The sequence below is a fragment of the Dama dama genome, chromosome 5 (assembly GCF_033118175.1).
Source record: "Dama dama isolate Ldn47 chromosome 5, ASM3311817v1, whole genome shotgun sequence".
Taxonomy (NCBI): domain Eukaryota; kingdom Metazoa; phylum Chordata; class Mammalia; order Artiodactyla; family Cervidae; genus Dama; species Dama dama.
In genome coordinates this window covers 63725731-63747234 of record NC_083685.1, presented here as the reverse complement: position 1 = coordinate 63747234, position 21504 = coordinate 63725731, and the positions used below count along the sequence as shown (strand labels likewise).

General features: G+C 44.8%; 1 protein-coding gene across 2 annotated transcripts in view; it reads right to left on the bottom strand.

Annotated features, from left to right (window-relative positions):
• The window catches only part of FHIP1A (FHF complex subunit HOOK interacting protein 1A), a 292970-nt gene that overhangs the window by 56069 nt on the left and 215397 nt on the right, over positions 1–21504 (bottom strand). For both annotated transcript variants that reach the window (XM_061142495.1, XM_061142494.1), the window contains 2 exons: positions 20779–20937; positions 18565–18651 (listed from right to left, as the gene is read on the bottom strand). In XM_061142495.1, the coding sequence (XP_060998478.1) occupies positions 18565–18651; positions 20779–20937 (246 nt within the window). The remainder of the gene's footprint in view (positions 1–18564; positions 18652–20778; positions 20938–21504) is intronic.

The following is a 21504-nucleotide window of genomic DNA, read 5'->3' as shown; positions in this document are numbered from 1 at the left end:
TGAGGACAATTACAAGAATAAACTGCTTATGCGTCAATAAAACTGGGAGGAAAAGCATTCCCTCTGGCCTCACTGCCCCTGACGACCCCGATCACATACCATACCCCCCTCCACCAGCACCGGGGGTGAGCATGGAGCCACTAGACACCGTGACGACGTCCTTACTCCAATCACAGTACAGCATACCACTGCAGCTCCCGCAGAGAACACTGGTTTTCAGATACAGATCTCCAGTGTTCAAACTGGACTTGGAATCCAATCGTTCACAACACACTTTCAAGGACATCATACAGCAGTGGTTCTGAAGCCCAGCTCCATGTTAGAATCACTTGGGGAGCATTTTAAACATTTCCAGGCTCACATCCCACCCAGATCCACGTAAATCAGACTCTCCAGGGGGTGGGGCCAGGCTTCCCTTGTTGATTCCGACATGCACCAAGGTGAGAACCATTGTCAGAAAGGATGCCCACGCTGCACAGGCGCTAAGGAGGCACCTAAGATATCACATTTCAGCTGCTGGAGTAACAAAAGCACAAAAAGAAAGAAAGGAGTCCAGCTTTTGTGGACCATAGTCTGTAAATACAAAGAGGATCACCACCTCTTTTAAAAAGAAAATTCAGCCCCAGAAGGTAATGAGCATTTCAGATCTCAGGGCAAATGTCAGTGAAGAGACCTCCTGCAGTGCATTGCTCACTGAGTCATCAAGTTACCCTGCTTGAAAGACTTCATCTTCCGCCAGCGATCACATGAGATAAGCATTTTGCAGAGCTTGAGAAAAGATTTAAATCTCTATTGAAGGAAACAAAAGAATAATTTGGAAGCATCCCAAAACTTCATTTATCCAACTGGGTAGAAGAATACTGCACATTTACTGAAAAAGTTAATTGGCCAAATTAGTACTAGTGGATTTCCCAGTAATAATAGCAGGATTTGACTAATTCCCAACTATTATGGGAAGACCCATCACAGAGGAGTTAATGTTTTGAATTAATGAGTAAAACAATCCAAGCACTGCTAGAAAATATAGGCTGACATACTACCTACCTCCTAATCCTTCTTCCACCACTAAAGGAGCTGCAGCAACAGCCTGGTCACTGAGGCGCCCTGTTCTGAGCTCAGTGGGGTCCAAAGTAACCTCACTCTCCTTCTGGGCTGTCACCTTCACTCTTATGATATAAACAGAGAGTTCCATGTGAGACTCTGCAGATTAATTAAGTAAAAAATTGTTTCTCTCTTCTTTTTAAAACTGGGCCACCAAAAAATTAAACCCAAGAGCCTCTTCTTAGATCCACTAGATGGTGCAAGCTCTCCTTTTGGAACAGACTTACCAGGAGGAGAAACTCAAGCAGGACATCAAAAAATGACTATGGGCGCACCCAAGCAGTCCCCAGCACTGCACAGGAGCCCGGATGGGAAGGGATCTGCTCCCTAAAAAATCTGTCCATTTTGCAATTAACAAAAGCATAAGGAGAATTTTTCTAAAGTCTGCATTAGGAGCTTAGGAATTAAGTTATGCCATGGAAGGACTCATGTAACTAAGATTTACTTTGAGGGGGGTAATGGGGAGAAGTGATACTGAAGCCTCACATTCCGGAGATCTCAGTTGGGTCCAAACTCGGCCATGAGCAGCCATGTGAGCCTGAGGAAGCCACCTAACCTCTCCAGTCCTCAGTGCTGCTATCTGAAGAACGAGCAGCTGAGGCTAGACCACCTCTAGGTCTGGCACTGACACTCACGAGCGCACGTAATACATTATGTTTCTTTCTATCTCCAATTCCATCTCTGCATTTTAGATCTGGTGAGAACTTTAAACACAAAGGGTACGTTTCATGAAATCTATCCAGTCTGAAATTTGCTTAAACTAGATATTAACTTGCTTACTGAAAAACTGAGGTGTTATTCATTCATTTACTGAAAAACATTCATAGAGCACCTATTGGATGCCAAGCATTGGGTCTACACTGTGTCAGGGAATAGAGACATGTAGACAAATGAGAGAGCCCCTCACCTCTGCTCCCACCTGGCTCCTCCATGAAATCAAAATCTAATGGACTTTGAAATTCTCAACTTCAAAATGCTAAGAAAAAACTTCCCAGCCAAATCTACTAGTTCTATTAAAGCATGTAACACAAATATCAATATCATACATCTTACCCAGATAGTTTGATGTCTTGATAAATAACCATGGTGATGACACATTGTCAATATTTTAAACTTGATATCTCGTAGGCAACTCAAGCCAAAACAATAAAGAAAAGCTTGCCCACATCATATAATTTCACTTCTGGATGTGGAGGGCATATTTTAGACATGAATCTTAGAGCCGTCACCAATTCTTCACTAATATTTTTTGTTCAGGTTCCTTCTGCTTCTTTCTATAAAATATATCTTCCTTCATACTTTTCCAGCAACATCCATCTTGAAGGTGGCCACTTCCTTTCTGGACCTCCACAACAAATAAGTGTTGTCCCGCTTTCAGCAAAAGACACCTCTAGCCAAACCGAAACACCCCTTTCTTCAAGCTCCTCACTTTCCCGACAGCTGTCAGGGAAACATCAGCTCACCACCCAGATGGACCACAGCAGCTCTGAACTACTCAATCTCTCCTCAGCTTTCTCTTCCCATGCCCTCACCTTTGCTCCACACACCCTCTGCCCTAGTCACCACACCTCTGGCCCCATATTCACTCCTTTATTCATAAGACAGCAGGATCGTCGGTTTGTGCTCAGTCACCCAGTTATGTCCGACTCTTGGCAACCCCATGGACTGTAGCCCACCAGGCTCCTCTGTCCATGGGGTCTTCCAGGCAAGAGTACTGGAGTGGATCGTCATTTCCTTCTCCAGGGGATCTTCCTGACCCGTGGAGAGAACCCGGGTCTCCAGCCTGGCAGGTGGATTCCTGACCACTAGCACCACCTGGGAAGCCATGACAGGGCACAGAAACTACTGAACTCAGGGCAGTGAGCTAGATATGCTGCCATAATGTATGTTCAATAAAGGGATGAACGCATGCACATGTGTGCTCTCTATACTCATGGTGTTTACCCCCTGGCTGGACAGGTAAGATGTGTTAAACCCATAATGATCACACAAGGAGATCTTTAAGGGCCACATGAGTGACACCAGCCAAACTCTAAAGAAGTGAGGAGTAGGGACTTCCCTGGTAGTCCAGTGGTTAAGACTACTTCACTCTTCAGCGCAGGGGGACATGGCTTCAATCCCTGGTTGGAGAGCTAATCCCACATGCCTCATGGCCAAAAAACCAAAACATAAAACAGAAGCAGTATTGTAACAAATTCAACAAAGACTAAAAATGGTCCATATTTAAAAAAATCTAAATAAAGAAGTGAGGAGTGATTGCCTACTTCTGGCTGGATCATGAAGACTTTCAGAAGGAGGTGACATATGGTCTGGATGCTAGAGGAGGAGAAGGATTTGAAAAAGTCCAGTTGCAGGAGAAAGGGCAGCTCATGGAGAGGGAGGCACAGGCTTTTAACCAGAAGACAAATGCACACTCAGCATGCGGCAGTGCCCGGGGGAACTGGAGAAGAGTCTGTGGAGAAGGTGGAAGGAGGACATTCGGGACTGCCTGGGAAAGAGTCAGCTGGGCTCTACTAAGTGTATGTCCGGGTTGTTTCTCCAGCACCTGATGCCTACAGTTCTCTACCCAATCCTCCAGCAATGTGCCAAATGCCATATCATACAGTTAATAATAATGCTGGTATAGTGCAGCGGCACAAATCAGTGAAAGCACTGCTGGGTCATCTAAAACTGTGATTTTCCAACAGGTATGTAGTAAACAAAGAAACAGTTATAATAGAATTAACATACACAAAGCACTCACGTTGTGCCAGACATCATTTTAAAGTCACACAATTCTCATGAATCCTATATGGTAGGCATGATTATTAGTGCCCCAATTTTACAAATGAAAAGGAGAAAGCTGGCTCAGAGAGGTTAAAGGTTCTGCCCAAGGGCACCTAGTGAGCAAGAGGCAGAGCTTGGATACTGACCCTGGCCACCGGACTCTCAAGTCCACATCGGAGTGAATCCTCTTCAGAGACCTTGTTCACTGGACACCACTACATCTAGGTTTATGTCAATGAGCGAATAAACCTGCCTTGCTCTCTGCTCTCTATTCTAATTACTCAGGCAATGTTTTACGGTTTTTGTTTTTATTTGTTTTGGCACAGCATTAGATATGACATTGTAGAGACAGGAACGCCCCCAAGACACCATGAAGCTATCAAGACCAAGGTGATGCCACCATGAATCCTATGGCCAGTTAGCTCACTATCTGTTCTGTGAATACGCAAAATGAGGGGAAAGACTTAGATTTTCATTCATATGACAATGTGGCCAGGCCTTAGCTGCACACACACACACCACATGCCTTACCTGGAACCTCCATATCTGCAAAACCTCCAAAGACACAGTGCTTAAACAGGCTGGAAACCTAGCGCGAGACGTTAGATATTCATCACAAGATTTTCTTTAAGGAAAAAAAAACATGGTGAATGTTCCAATAGCTTCTAAAATAATCTACTTCCACATTCTCAGATGCTTTCCATAATAAGTACTAGACATTTCATTTTGTTCCACAGTTGGTCCACAAGTAACAGTTCTGGGATACACAATGGACTCGCTTGCTTCTACATATTGATAAAGAGAAAAGTGCATTTGTATATGGGTGTAAATATCTGTACACATCATCTTTCCACTTCATATGAAGAATGGGGGAAGTGAAAAAGTAATCATTGCGGCAGTTAACCCTACAAAATCAGCCTATCCCCCATTTAATGTGCAATCCCCAGTTACAACCCCCTTTTCCCTTCTGCCCATAGCACCAAGGTGCTAGGAGGACCAGTGAGGTGGAGTGGCGATGCCTTTGTAATACTCTGGGATGCACATGGCATCAGCGAGTGGCCAGTATCCCCACTGCCAAGTTGACAGCACCTCCACTGGAAAGGAGTTTTTACGGTACTGACATGACTGCCTGCATACCCGAACAGACCACACAGGAGAGGAGCAGAGGTGACTTCAGCGTGAGGAGGAAGGGCGCTTGCACAGCATCCTGAACTATGAGGGGGTGCTTCCCTCAGTCAAACACCATGCGCACATCAGGGGCAGAAACACACCCTTGCACTCACCTTTACACACTCTGCCTACTAAGTCTTTAATTATGCAAAACCTTCTCACCTGTGTCATCTGCTTTGTTGGCTAAAACGGTGCGAGTGTGGGGCAAAGCAGACCTCATCCCCATGTTAATACCTTGCTCATTTGGAAGAGGTTCATGGCTTCCCCAGGTGTTAACTGCCTTCTTGTCTGATGCTTCCCACAGTCTTGGGAAACTGACAGTGGTGAATACTACACATGAGAAACTGAATCCTTAAGTAAGTTAAGATCCTCATAATCATGCATCAAACTAGGGCCCATGTCTCCCAAATCCTACTTCAGCAGAAGAGCATAAGTAGCCACGTGCCCACAGAAGGTCGCAGAGCAGCAGGGTCATCCGAGAGTGGCCCCTGGAGCACCTGGGAGCTGGCTGACGTGCAAACGCCAGGGCTTCAGCCCAGCCTGTGAAATCCAAACCGCAGCCCTTGGGAGGCTGCGGGTAGGACGTTCCCAGGGAGTCGTCTCTGCACATGGAAGTCCGAGAGGCTCTGACACTGAGAATTAGAGTGAACAGGGAAATAACTCTACGGACAACTGAACAGATAACCACGTTCGACGTAAACCCAAAGTCATGCTGTCTATGCAATAACGTAAAAAAGCAGATAAGGAACAATAAGCAGATTATCTAGAATCAAAACACTGTAGTACTGGGTTGGTCAAAAAGTTTGTTTAGGTTTTTCTGTAACAGTGTACCGAAGGAACTTTATGGCCAAACCAATGGGAGGTGTGTGTGTGTGTGTGTGTGTGTGTGTGTGTGTGTGTGTTAGTGGCTCAGTCGTGTCCAACTCTTTACAACTTCATGGACTGTGGTCCACCAGGCTCCTCTGTCCATGGAATTCTCCAGGTAAGAATACTGGAGTAGGTTGCCATTCCCTCTTCCAGAGGATCTTCCTAACCCAGGGATCAAACCCAGGTCTCCTGCATTGCAGGCAGATTCTTTAATGTTTGAGCTATGAAAATGGGTTAAAAAAAATGCACTGTCCAGTAACATACAGTGTCATGGGAAGGACATCTCATTTACAGATTCAGCTGGTTAACAGGTAATAGTATGTATTTAGTACTAAGTGCCAGAGACAAAAGGCTCGTTCAATGCAGCATCTCATTTGCTCTTCACAAGAGCCCAATAAGGTAGGTATCATTATCCAGAGATAATATATACACATAGATGAAGATACTTGCCACAGTCACACTGCTAGTTAAATAGCAAAGGGTCAGAATTCCAACTAAGGTTCACCTCAAAAGCCATTTTTTTTGCAACATTAAACTAGATTGCTTCCCCAAATTGTACTAATCAAATACAATGCATTAACAGAATGTATTAGATGGCACACACTTTCAGTTTTCAATTAATAAATCAAGTATTTCCAAGTCAAAGCCTCTTATAACTGTCACTGGAATCTTCTAGGTCTATTTAATAGCTGGCTCTCACTGGCTACAACAATTATTAATTTAGGCTGTCTGGAGCTGGTCCGCTTAATATGAACTTTTCAGTCCAAATTTAACAGTGTGCTGTCAACCCATGTCCCATAGCTGCAGGCCCTCAACAGGACTGGCATTTTAATTACCTCATTCTGATGGATGCCAGGGACGGTCAGAATGACTGCTGGGGCTCTGCCCCCGGGGCCCAGATCCTCAGTCACCTCTGGACTCCCAGCACTGAACAGGACCACAAGGCTGTGCGGAAGTCTGAGGCGGCAACCAGCGCCCCAAGCCTTCTTATGGAGTTCACCCCTCACAGCCCTCAGCCATGCCCACTGGCAGCCGGCCCTGGAGGAACCCCATCCCCCTGCCCTGGGCCCCCCAAGCCAGCTCGGAGTCTGCGAGGCCACGGCAGCAGCTTCCGAGAGGAGCGACCTCATTCCTCCAGTCCATCCCAAGAGCCCTGCGCCTCACACAGACCAGCCATCCGCGGGCCCCGGCTGGTGCAGAGCGATGCTTTCAGTGCTGCGGAGGACAGAACCGCTCCAGGTAACTGCTCTGCTCTGGGCCTGGTGAGAGACAACGCTCCACGTGCGGGGAGAGTGCACCATCACTCCAGGCAGAGAGTAAGGAGCTAGCAGAGAGGAACAGGACAAGCCTCTGTGACTGGAGAGGCTGGGTCCATAAGGTAGGGAACACATCCAAAAAAGCAAATTGTTGAAATGCACACATAGAAATACAAAAGGGAAAGACAAAAATATGATCCCACTGGAGTTCTGGGCATGCATCCCCCCCAACCCCTGCCAGAGCTGAAGTCTAGTGTGGAGCTCCACGACTCAAGGGAAAATTGCAAGATTTAACAAAGAACCACCACATTTGGAAAACGAAATCTCAAATTTCAGGCCAAGATGGTATCCTCATTTCCTCCTTCTATCAATTTCCCACGGAAAGGAATGAACTGATCGATGAGGTTTTACAGCATTATTGGAAACCAGACATAAGGTGTCCAGGTGGCTGTCTTCGGGAGGTGATGCAGGGAGATGACGGACAAGTAACAGGGGTACCGACTTGCTGGGCTTCCGGAAATGCAACAGGAAGTCTCCAGAAGAGCACGTATGGGACTGTCTCCACCCTCACCACCCCAGCCCCCTCCACCGGCGCCAAGACTAGAGATGCGTGAAGGAAGACACATAAGTGACATTAAGTGACAGTCTGCTTGGCTACTCCTCACTGGAGACTGGAAACGCCGGCAGAAGAGGTCGGGATAAGCCTCCTCTCCACTTGGCACCCAATCACAGCTCATTCACAATTAGTAATGATGACAATTTGAAGATGGCATGTTGCTCTTAAAGTCTTCAGTCACTAGTTTCACTGGGCACGAATGTCAAAAGCGTACCTGGCTGGTAAGAGCCCTGTGGCCCAGCCCACCCACAGACGCACTAAGAGCAAGCAGGTGACTCACGTACGGGGGCTCCCAGACTCTCAAAACCTCCATCTTCTCCAATCCCCAAAAAACTCCCATCCATCAGCCGAAGTCAATAAGCCATGAATTATTGAGCTCACGGAATACAGATCATGAATATGTATGTGCATGTTTGGAAGATGAGATTCTCAAACAAATGGGCTCCACCGTGGGTTACAAGAAACCAGCACACATGTCTTTAAGGAAATGGCTGAAGTCCGTCTACGCCTGTATATTGCTCAGACAGGGTTTCAGCACACAAGAGATGGAGGAAAAATCAATGTTTCTGGTGGGCTTTTTGCTTCTGTTTTTCCAAGTGCACTTGCATGGAATAATTTGCTGAACAAAACATTGCTGCTGTTCTCTGTAAGAATCCAAAGGTGCGGACGCTCTTTGAGGTCACGGTTATTGCAGCCAGCACCTGCAAGCTGCCTGTGGAAAAGGATGGTGTGTCATTATTTTTCCTTCCATCCATCCTTTACTTCGGCACACTCCTCTCAAGGTCTCAGCCTCCAACCATCACAGTGAGCCCAACTCCTGCCTAATTCCCTCACAGTCTCCAAATAAAAGAGCCAAAATAACCCTCAGAAGAGAACATCCAAGTTCACGAGACACAGGCTTTTTGTGCAGCCCTCCCCCTCCTCTAACCCTGCCGGGTGGTGCTAAAGCCACCTTTGGCTGCTACTGCCAACTGTCCACTGGCCGCTCGCCAGCCCTGGGCCCCCAAACCACACACCTGGACAAAGACTCCTCTAAGCTGGTGACAAAGCCAATCAGCCTGCTCCACTTCTGCTCTCGTCTGGGGCGCCTCAGTCTGATCACTACATTCTGAAATAAATGGGGGGTGGGAATCTCTCTCTCCCTGGGGATGTTCTTCCACTATTATTATCACCTACAATATACAGGGCACCATGCCAACCCCTAGAGTCGGGGTTAGCAAACTTTCTGCAAAGGGCCTGAAAGTAAATATTTTAGGTTTCATAGGCATATACAGTCTCTGTCATATACTCCTTAAAAAAAAAAAAAATCTGTGAAAAGCATAAAAGTTCTTATTTTAAATTGTGGTAAAGTACACATAAAATCTGCCATAGTAAGTGTACAGTTCAACAGTATTAAGTATATTCATATTGCTATGCAACCAACATCACCAGCTATCTCCAGAACTCTCTCCATCTTACAAAACTGAAACTGTGTATCCAATAAACAATTCCCCATTCTCCCCTCCACCTGCCCCAGCAACCACCATTCTGCTGTCTCTATGAATGTAACTGTTCTAGAATCACACAGTATTTGTCCTTTTTATGACTGACTTATTGCACCTAGCATAATGTCCTCTAGGTTCATCCACGCTGCGTAACAATGTGCTAGAATTTCCTTCCTCTTTAAAGCTAAGTAATATTCCATTATGTGCATATACCATGTTTTTGGCTAATTAACCACCAGTAGAAGAATGTAAAAACCATACTTAACTCTCAGGATAAATAAAAACAGGCCACAGCCCAGATCTGGCCCACAGGTCATAGTTGCCAAACCCTGCTGTAGAGACACCAAAACCCACAACAGAGACCAGAGGTTCTGAAATTTCCCTAGTCTCTGGCACCTTCAGTACATCCATTATTTTTTCACAGCACCCCAAAGCCAAAAGAAATACCCAGCTATCCCATCTACTAAGTATTTATATCCAAACAGCTTAATATGTTGTTAAATCCTAACAGCTTAACTCCTGTTGGGCACTCAAGACCTCAGAATCAGACTCAACACTGTCAACCTCAGAAATTCCACAGTGATTTTCACATGATACTTGCTTTTAATGACAGCACCTGACAAAAACTCGGTTTGGCAAAAGTAGGCTTGGATTGAAAGGTATGTATATTTAAAGCCGGAGCTGACTTATTTCAAGTTAGTTGATCCACATGGTGTCTGACAGGCGTCAGTGTGTTTCCCCCATAAATGTAGGCAATTTGCCATGGGCTCCCCCTCCACCAAGGCCCAGGGTTCTGCGAAACACTGTTTGAGAACTGCAGGTAGAGGCTGTCCTAGGGGTTTTAGATAGAGGTGGGGATCAAATCCCAAGCAGGATCAAATCCCAAGAACATGCTGAACGAGAGACAGGAGCACAGGCCCTGTGTCCAACGAGCAGATAGACACGGAGCCACAGATGCTAGAAGACAGGCCCAGAGCCCCCAAGTCAGGGACAGCTGAGCAAGGGCTGGGGCCTAAGCTGCCCTTGCAGAGAGAGTGAGACTCCACAGGAGAAGAGGGAGCGAGCGAACAGACCGAACAGGAGAGACCCTGACCACGAACTCGGAGGGTGTGAAGGGGGACCTGGAGCTGTGTGCAGACTGGTGAGACCTAGGGGACGAGTCACTCAAGGCTGCCAGGAAAGTGGACATTTAAAGGTGTCCTCAGGGACTTCCCTGGTGGTCCAATGACTAAGAATCTGCCATGCAATGCAGGAGATGTGGGTTCGATCCCCGCTGGGGGAACGAGGATCCCACATGCTGCAGAACAACTCAGCCCAAGCACCGCAACAAGAGGCTGTGCGCCACCGCAATGAAAGAGCCCGCATGACACAAACAGCCAAATGAATAAACAATTTTTTTTCCTAAAAAAAGATATGTTTCAGTAAACTTAATCTAGCAGTTCTGCAAGCGACAACCCGGAGAAAGAAGGGTCTGCGATGAGACCCAGGCAAGGTGTGGGCAGAGGGCGACCAGCAGGGACACTGCCGGGAGAGGACGCAAAAGCAACCAGGGTTACACAAGCATATGGGATGCAGAAAGATGGCACCGATGGGCCGGCCTGCAGGCAGCAGTGCAGACACAGACAGAGCCGAAGTGCGGGCACAGCAGGGGAAGAGCAGGAGGGGCGGGGAGGGAGCAACAGAAACGCACACAGCACCAACTGGAAACAGGCAGCAGGTGGGAACATGCCTGTGGGCAGGGAGCTCAGCCCAGGGCTAGACAACCTAGAGGGCCAGGACCGGAGGGAGGTGGGAGGGAGCGTCAGCAGGGAGGGGACTTTGGCTGATTCATGTTGATGCAGAAACCAACACAGTACTGTAAAGCAGTTACCCTCCAATAAAAGAACAACAAAGGACCTTATGGGACAAGGCTGGCCTTAGATGGGGGAGGAGCATGAGAAGAGATTCAGGAATAATCAAGGCTTCTAGACCAGTAATGGGGCGGGGGAAGGGGGGAGGGGAGAGGAGGGAATGATAAATGATGTCACTCCCACCAAGGAGGTACACAGAGGCTGTCCTAAGGTGGCCAGGGAGAAACACATCATATGAGTGTGGCTTTGATATTCTAAGTCTGAGGGCACAGCAAGTCAGTCGGGCAGAGATTCAGCTGGTAGTTGATCCGGTTGATCAGCAGAGCCCAGGCCCTGGACAGGTCCCCACGTAGGGCAGAAAAGGAGAGAAGTCAGACAGACCAAAGGAGAATAGGAGGCTCTGGAGGGTGGAGGTCAGAGGGCAAGCAGACAACTCTGGTCTAGGAGTCAGAAGCCTCGGGTTTGTAAATAAAGTGATTCTTTAAAATTCCCAATATTTTAAACAAATGTTTAGAATGCATTTAATGACTTGGCTTCCCCAAAGGCTTAGGAGGTAAAGAATCTGTCTGCAATGCAGGAGACACAGGAGAGGTGGGTTCGGTTCAATCCTGGGTCAGGAAGATCCCCTAGAGGAGGAAATAGCAACCCACTCTAATAGTCCGGCCTGGAAAATTTCATGGACAGAGCAGCCTGGTGGGCTACAGTCCCAGGAGTCACAAAGAGTCAGACAGGACTGAGTGACTAAGCACAATTGTGTGGCAAGCAGAAGACCAGCAGCTGCATGTGGGGAGCAGCGATGCGGAAGCGAGTACAGATGTGTGCTGACTACTTCTAAGTTCCCGTCAGTACCTACTCTTCATCCTTTTCACCCTGCCCTGTATGCACCGTGTTTTTCTCCAGGATTCCCGTGCCGCCTGGATTCCACTTGGGTTCACCCAGTGGAGTCCAGGAGATGAGAAGGAAATAAGAGGGGGGAAGGAGAGTGAAGTTTGACTATTTATCCTCTCGACTCCATCACAGACTGGTTGTAACCCATGTCCCAGGTTCCTGGTTCTCATCAAGTGGCCCTCTCCATTCAGCCCTCTGATCCCCTAAACCTTCAGTCCCAGGGCGGCAACCAGGAAAATGACCAGACTATGGCCACAAATTCTTCGACACTCTTATCACCTCCCATTGAAAGTGGGAGGACTTGGCGACTACTGTGAACAATACAATAGGCCGAAGTGACACTGCTACAGTGTCCAGACTGGCTGCTTCTACTGAGGGATGCTGAAGCAGACCAGTTCCTGGGAGGTGCAGGCCTCCTCTGATGGCCTTTCTCATATCGCACAGAAGTCTCGGACACTCCAGCCAACTTCTGCCTCCTCCCTGCATCCAGGGTCAGATCTGCAGCCTGACAACTCCCCCAGCCCTCCCCATCTCTCTTCCTGCTTTCTCTTTCACAAGCATTTCCCCTAAGAAAATCCTTGCACATGTAATCCCATTGCGGCATCCTCTTCTCTGAGGACTCAGACTAATATGACCATCCCAATAAACGTTTAGGCTTGAAAACTGAGCTTTGATATATTAAACATACAGACAGAGACAACAGAACTTGCTCTTGCTGAATAAGGGCAGTCCCATTAATCAAAGGTCATCAATAACCAGCTTTAGACAATGTGATGTCGGTATCTGTGGCTGAATCTAATTCCTAAATGAATCGTATTAACATGGTGTCATTTTCTTTAATACGATTTTTACAAAGTATGATTTTCACCCATCTCCAGAAATGGGTCCTTCCTCAAATGTCCAAAATAGGCTCGAACCCCTTATCCAAAACCCTGGAGACCATCTGTATTTTGTAATTCAAAATTTTTCAAAAAGTAATATATACATACATCTGTCATATCTGACATAACAAACCAGCAGGTCCAGGGAAAAACTCTATAATCATATGTTAATATGTCTTCCATGAAACATACAAACTAATGTTTGTATATAACACAAGTGGTATAAATATAAATAACCCTGAGACAGTTCAGGTATGGGTTTGCCACCAAATGAGTTCAGCAAAGGTCAGACTGCGAGAGTTAATTCTTAGGTAGGTTAATAAGGAGTTTGGGGCTCTCAAGAAGGAGAAAGGGACAAACGTTTTTTTTCCTACATTCCTTCCTCTTAGTCACATAAGATGTTTTTTTCTTAAACTCTGAGTTGTTACAACAACAATCTTTAAGAGCAACTTTCTTTAAGCCCAGAGCTACTGATTACACAACAAAATAACTCATCTTGCCCATTATAGAACAACAATGCATCCTGCTTGAGGACGGGGTTCTCCTTCTTAACAAGAACCTTCTGACTAATCCTGTCACCTTAAGATGTATGTTGTGGCAGTAGGTCTGGTAAGACATTTCTGTTGTTAGTAACTCTCTGCCCCCTTCTGACGTCTGTGTCAGAAGCTTTCTCTATTCCTTTTGCACTGCAATAAAACTGTTGTCACACGAAGCTCTGAGTGCCTGAAGCTGCGTCTCTGGTCCCAAAGCAAGCAAAACTCCTTCGGAGATCATGAATCCAACACCATTCACTGTAAGCTATCTATTGTAACACCATATGAAGCTTTCAGAACTTCTTGAAGTTCAGAGAGTAAATAAGGGATTATGGGCCTACACACACACACACACACACACACACACTCTCTACAGAAAACTATGCAGATACTCCTTTGCACCAACACAGAAGAATCAACGGCCACTCCACAGCACAAGGTAAAGAGCACAGAGACAGCATGTGCAAGGCATTTTACACGTGTGCAGAGTGGGGAGAAGACAGGAGGAGATGCTCTTCACTTGTCAAGATTCCCATCCCCCCTCCCACCTTTTACTACCCTCTACCCTTTGTAATGACTTCATCTCTGGTTAAGAAATGCTGTGGAAACATTGTGAGTACTGACTGTGAGGCAGGAAGATTTTTAAGCCTAAATGTATTTACACTATGTATAAGACAGTGAGAGTAAGTTCACCCCTGCAAACTGCCACCATTGAGGGCAGGAAACTAAAATGTTAGACATGCTGGGAGCTGAGGTAGTCCACAGGGGAAATTTATTTAGGATATTAAAGAAGACTCAAAGTGAGGGGCACAGAATATGAAAAATACAGACTGGAGCCCGTCTCGGAGACCTGAGACTTCCAGGTGTCCCCTGCTGTGTTAAAGGCAAGGACACAGGGTGCGTGTGCTCCCACCAGGAGCCCTCAGAATCACCAAGCTCTGGTTCCCCTGCCCGGCTCCGAGCCCCTGTCCTGCCGCTCCTGAGAGGCCTCAGCCACCACACAGGGAGCTGAGAGCCGGCAGAGAGGCCCTTCACCTCCCCCCGTGCCCTGCTTCTTCCTAAAGCTTCTCATTCTACACAATAAAAACACAAACAATGAAAAATGGAGAGCAGGGAGAAAAATAAATTAAGAAGGAAACACTCTCCCTAGTCACTAAAGAGCCCTGGGAGAAATGGTCTGTGATGGATAAATGTCAAGGAGTTTTTTAGGGACAGCAATTCAGCCTAATAGAGTCATTTTCACTTTGTATTTTATATATTCAGTATTGTCTCTTCCACAATAAGCTTGTATTAATAACTTGATGATTTTTGTACTCCATAGTTTAACTGTGGGCATAATTGAGAACAATATTAGTTCATATATGTAGGTACTGTTATTTTCCTCTATGAACCACTGTCTGGAAATGTACCGAGTGTTCAACATTTCAACAAACATCATTCCATACATGTGCTGTTAACTCAACCTCCCAGGTCTAAGGTTCTGTGCTCAGCACTGGATTCCTCAGTAAACAAAGCAGGGGTGAATCCTACCCTCAAGAAGCAGGCAGAGCACTGTGGAGACATTACCCAAGGTCCTGCACTTTGAATAACTGAATTCCACTTGTGCCAAGTGCTATGAAGCGGAGGTACTCAGAGACCAGTCAGAGCTTCCTAACAGCTCTCTGAGGTGGATCTCAACCTCGATTGTGGATAAACAGCTATCATTAACATTTGTAACTTTAAAGTATGCTAATTAAAATAACATAAAATATCCTGAACAGATAACAATTACGAGCATAACTACAGGAAGTCCCCTATCTATGAACAAGTTCTGTTCCAAGAGCACGTTAAGTGCAATTTGTCTGTAAATCCAACAAAGTCAGCCTCGATACACAACAAACACAATAGTTATCTAGTGCTGTACTGTAACAGCCTCACAGTAATTTTGCACAAACAGTACATAAAAAACAAACACAAAAAGTACACATTTTATATCCTACAGCACAGTACAGCCGTGCAGGGCAACACACAGGGGCACGTGTTCCATCTCTGAAAGATGAAACCGAAGCTTCACACGCAGGGGACTGACAATGCATTATTATAATGACTTGGGAAATTATTTAGTATCAGCCAGCCAATGAGAAAAAAGATGAGAACAAATGAGGAAGAAAGTCTAAATGTGCAAGACAGTCTGTGAATAATTGTTGTTGTTTAGTTGCAAAGTCGTGTCCGACTCTTTGCGATGTCATGGACTGCAGGCCGCAAGGCTCCTCTGTCCGTTGGAATTACCAGGCAAGTATACTGTGGATAATTACGGCCAAGGAATTTTCAGGGCACCATTCTACTCTCCCATAAAGGCAAATTTCCCCATTTGCTTATAGACCTTCAATACAGGACACCCAGACCTCCACGAGAACAGCAAGGCATTTAACAGAAAGATAACACAGAAACAAATACAAGGTTTATTTTTATAATACAATACTTCCTGAACACAGAAGTAACACAAAACTCCTAGTTAAACTAAGTGTGCTGTTTGTTTTGGAAAATACAAATAAACAACCAACAAATACAAATAAGCAACTAACAAATAAGCAAAATACAATAAGAAGCGATGGTCCCCCATCCTACTCCTCCACCATCTTGTTTAACAAATAGATTCAAGGGATTACATCTGATAGACAGAATGCCTGAAGAACCATGGACAGAGGTTCTTGACATTGTACAGGAGGCAGTGATCAAGACCATCCCCAAGAAAAAGAAATGTAAAAAGGCAAAATGGCTCTCTGAGGAGGCCTTACAAATAGCTGAGAAAAGAAGAGAAGCGAAAAGCAAAGGAGCGAAGGAAAGATATACCCATCTGAATGCAGAGTTCTAAAGAACAGCAAGGAGACAGAAGAAAGTCTTCCTCAGTGATCAATGCAAAGAAATAGAGGAAAATAACAGAATGGGAAAGACTAGAGATCTCTTCAAGAAAACTAGAGATACCAAGGGAACGTTTCATGCAAAGATGGGCACAAAAAAGGACAGAAATGGTAGGGACCTAACAGAAGCAGAAGATATTAAAAAGAGGTGGCAAGAATACACAGAACAACTATACAAAAGAGATCTTCACAATCCAGATAATCACGATGGTGTGATCACTCACCTAGAGCCAGACATCCTGGAATGTCAAGTCAAGTGGGCCTTAAGAAGCATCACTACGAACAAAGCCAGTGGAGGTGATGGAATTCCAGTTGAGCTATTTCAAATCCTAAAAGATGATGCTGTGAAAGTGCTGCACTCAATATGCCAGCAAATTTGGAAAACTCAGCAGTGGCCACAGGACTGGAAAAGGTCAGTTTTCATTCCAATCCCAAAGAAAGGCAATGCCAAAGAATGTTCAAACTACTGCACAATTGCACTCATCTCACACGCTGGCAAAGTAATGCTCAAAATTCTCCAAGCCAGGCTGCAACAATACGTGAACCATGAACTTTTAGATGTTCAAGCTGGTTTTAGAAAAGGCAGAGGAACCAGAGATCAAACTGCCAACATCCGCTGGATCATCGAAAAAGCAAGAGAGTTCCAGAAAAACATCTATTTCTGCTTTATTGACTATGCCAAAGCCTTTGACTGTGTGGATCACAATAAACTGTGGAAAATTCTGAAAGACATGGGAATACCAGACCACCTGATCTGTCTCTTGAGAAACCTGTATGCAGGTCAGGAAGCAACAGTTAGAGCTGGACATGGAACAACAGACTGGTTCCAAATAGGAAAAGGAGTATGTCAAGGCTGTATATTGTCACCCTGCTTATTTTAACCTATACAGAGTACATCACGAGAAATGCTAGGCTGGATGAAGCACAAGCAGGAATCAAGAATGCCGGGAGAAATATCAATAACCTCAGATATGCAGATGACACCACCCTTATGGCAGAAAGTGAAGAAGAGCTAAAGAGCCTCTTGATGAAAGTGAAAGAAGAGAGTGAAAAAGTTGGCTTAAAGCTCAACATTCACTAAACAAAGATCATGGCATCTGGTCCCATCACTTCATGGCAAATAGATGGAGAAACAGTGGAAACAGTGAGAGACTTTATTTTGGGGGCTCCAAAATCACTGCAGATAGTGACTGCAGCCATGAAATTAAAAGACGCTTACTCCTTGGAAGAAAAGTTATGACCAACCTAGACAGCATATTAAAAAGCAGAGACATTACTTTGCCAACAAAGGTCCGTCCGGTCAAAGCTATGGTTTTTCCAACAGTCATGTATGGATGTGAGAGTTCGACTATAAAGAAAGCTAAGAGCTGAAGAATTGATACTTTTGAACTGTGGTGCTGGAGAAAACACTGGAGGTCCCTTGGACTACAAGGAGATCCAACCAGTCCATCCTAAAGGAAATCAGTCCTGAGTGTTCGTTGGAGGGACTGATGTGGAAGCTGAAACTCCAATACTTGGGCCACCTGATGCAAAGAGCTGACTCATTTGAAAAGACCCTGATGCTGGGAAAGATTGACGGCAGGAGAAGAAGGGGATGACAGAGGATGAGATGGTTGGATGGCATCACCAACTCAATGGACATGAGTTTGGGTAAGCTCCGGGAGTTGGTGATGGACAGGGAGGCCTGGAGTGCTGCCATCCATGGGGTCGCAAAGAGTCGGACACGACTGAGCGACTGAACTGAACATGGCCCCGCCCGTCAGAACAAGACCCAGTTTCCCCCTCTGTCAGTCTCTCCCAACAGGAAGCTTCCATAAGCCTCTAATCCTTATCCATCAGAGGGCAGACAGAATGAAAACCACAATCACAGAAAATTAACCAAACTGATCACATGGAGCACAGCCTTGTCCAGCTCAATGAAACTATGAGCCATGTTAGCTCAGAGGAGACCTTAACAGAGAGTTCCAAGTGGCTGCTACCTATGAACTCAAGTAGACACAAGAGTCAGTCCAGGTGCCAATGTTCATTTAGACTAGCTTACTTGATATTCATTCACACGTCAAATGGATCCTGTCAGACTTAAGCTGTCACCATCATTAAGATCTGTAATTGACACTGGTAAGGAACATGGATGAAATGAGAAGGAAAATAAAGCTCAGTCACCACCAAGTCAATTATACTGTGTCTCCCTTCCTCGGTTTCTATCAGTTGTACAAGAAACAGACAAAAGATGACATCAGCCTGTCACTGACCTTATGCAGAGCTGGAGCCAAGACCGGTACCAAGAACCCGTTGTAAATATAATTGACAAGCTGATTACGAATCAAGGGGTGGGCCACCTAAGAGAGAAACAAACAGGCATGAAAAAGACAATCTTTAGATCTTCTTAAAATCAAACCTGAATTCAAAAAGGATATCCAAATGTTAGCCATTTATTTCATGGCTAAAGAATAATTCACACTTCAAACCACCATGTAATTTTTCCAGATGGTTTATTCCAGTATAAAAAAATAGCCTGGACTTCCAAATTTTAACACCAGTAATTTAAAATTTCTGTTTGAAAAAAAAATAAAAAACATATAATAAATAGACTGAATATGTACATGGGCTAATAAATGAAAGTCAACAACCTGGAATGGATAATTTTTGCTCCATAACTTCATCTATGTCTTATCTCAACTTGTGACTAATTTTAAAAAAATAAGTGTCAAAATGGACAGTTAAAACCATTTATTTTGTCAGCATAAAAAATTTCTCATTTTGAAATGCATTCTCTGATAAAATCATTTATATTGGGGAGGAAGGCATTTAGAAAATCTTTTCATAAAAAACAGTAATGCTAAAAAGCAGAAAACATTATCAGAGGTACAACATTTCCTATATTTAACTTTCAAAATATATTTAGTATGGATAAGCCTTACCGACGTCTTTTATAAATACAATCATCCCCAGTATCTATGGGGAATTGGTTCTGGGATGACCAGCCCCCACTGCCACAATACCCAAATCTGTGGATGCTTAAGTCTCTTATAAATAAAAATGGCATAGTATTTTCATATAATCTACATACATCTTCCCATATACTATAAATCATCTCTAAATTACTTTATAATGGCTAATAAAATACAAATAGTTGTAACCACAATATAAATGCTATGTAAATAGTTGCTGGCATAGAGTAAATTCAAGTTTTGCCCTTTGGAACTTTCTGGATTCTTCTGGAAATACTTTCAGATCTGTTGGTAGAATCCACAGCTGTGAAACCTGCAGATGCAAAGGTCAACTGTAATCTTTGCAGTAGTACCCCCAAACAAAAAATCTTAAAAGCATATGGCTTCAGTCTCAGAATATGATATAAACTATATCATATCTCTGTTCTCAACCATGCTTGTTAGCTTTCTCTTTCTTTAAAAAAAATAAAAACAGAGTCAAACAATAAAGTAAAAAGCAATTTCTAGGGAAGTGCGGCTATATCTTTAAATTACTGATAATCTCCCCCTCTGTGTACATTTGGGGAGAAACTAATAGTTACATCTTTTTTATTTCTACAAACTTCCACAAGAAAATGTTGATAGACTGTAATACTAAAGGAAAAAACAACTTAAGATGTAATCCATTTATCTTATACATAAATAAAATCTCCTTTGACTTAGCAATAAAAATGAGACGGGAACTGAAGTAATTTACTTGCATTTTCTTCCAGAAGCTATTTTTTCATTTGATAGATAAACAGATTATAACTAACATTCTTCCCCTTACAATCACCATAAAGAAATTTTATTTCTTAATAAATCTAGTATTAAGGTAATATTTGTCCTATATAGAAATAAAACATTTTTCAATGAAAACCTACTACACCCTTAAGTATATATATGATCTGATTTTTTATTGAAAACAGTAACAAGAAATTTGAAGGTAAAAATCTAATCAAAAAGCCAAATATACTTGAGTTCAGTGGCTGTTCTTCCCCCGAAGCAGGCCAATTTCAAAGCAAATTTAATTTGTGTTGTTAAGAAGATGCTTAACGTCTTCTAAATTCAATTGAGATAACAATATCCTTTATGTAGTATGCACAATTAAGCAAAATAAAGTGTTTTGCTTTGTAGACTCCCAAGAAGACCTTGAAGTAAAAATGGTATAATCTGGAGTACTTAGAAGCCTAAAAATACCTATTTAATGAGTCCAGCATTGAACTTATTTTTGATGGTTAAATGGATAATCAAAACAGAATTAACACTTTTTATAAGGAAGATAAAGAAAATATACTCTTTTTTTCTCAATTAAAACTTCCCCCAAACCTATAAACCAACATTTTTACTCATTCCAGGACATTCAACAGGTTTAAAGTAAAGCATCAGTGTTCCACAAACGCTGACTGCAATAAGAGAAGGAACGCCGATGTGATGAGCTGACTCAGCACATCGTCTGTGTCCTGAAAGACCGTGGTGGACCCTGGCCGCTCTCACCTGAATGACGGCGTTGCAGAACTCCAGCGAGTTCATGAACTGGACCAGCGGCGGGAGCAGGAGCCAGTCGTCCCTCAGCAGGCAGTGCCACTCCTCGCCCTTCTCCTCCAGCTTGGTAGGGAGCGAAGAGTACAGGCCGCTGAGCCCCGTCGCAAGCACCTGGGTTCGGAAACGAGAATGCAATCAGTACTTCCCCTGGGTTCTTCACCTGCAGCTGTGGCTCCCACTCGACGCCACTGCCGCTGGCCCGGACTGCACTTCAGGTAGCGAGCGGTTCCCGCCTGAGAGGCTGTCAGCCTGGAGGGAACCCGGAAGGATGCTGGAAGGAGGCGGGAGGAGGAACGGGAGCACCGGGTCCTCGGCTGATACCTCCATGGATACCACCGTACCACGGGCTGCTGATCTCTCCGGTGCCGGCCAACGCTGGGCTGGGGTGCGGGGAGGGAGACAGACGCAAGATGAAGGAAACACGGTTACGGCCCCCAGTGTGTGCAGGAGAGGAGCGAACTCAGCAACAACGTGTTCTGTCCCACGCCGCTGAGTACGCACCCAGACACGGCCCACACCCCTGTCCACCGGGAGCGCCTGAGACTCAGGCGGCCGGGGCAGAAGGCGTCACAGGAGAACCAAGAGCAGCTGTATGAGAAAGATTCCGGCAGGCGTGGTCCAGGTCGTGGCTGACACATGCTGTTGCCACTCTAGAAGTCACGCTCATCTCATCTCCAC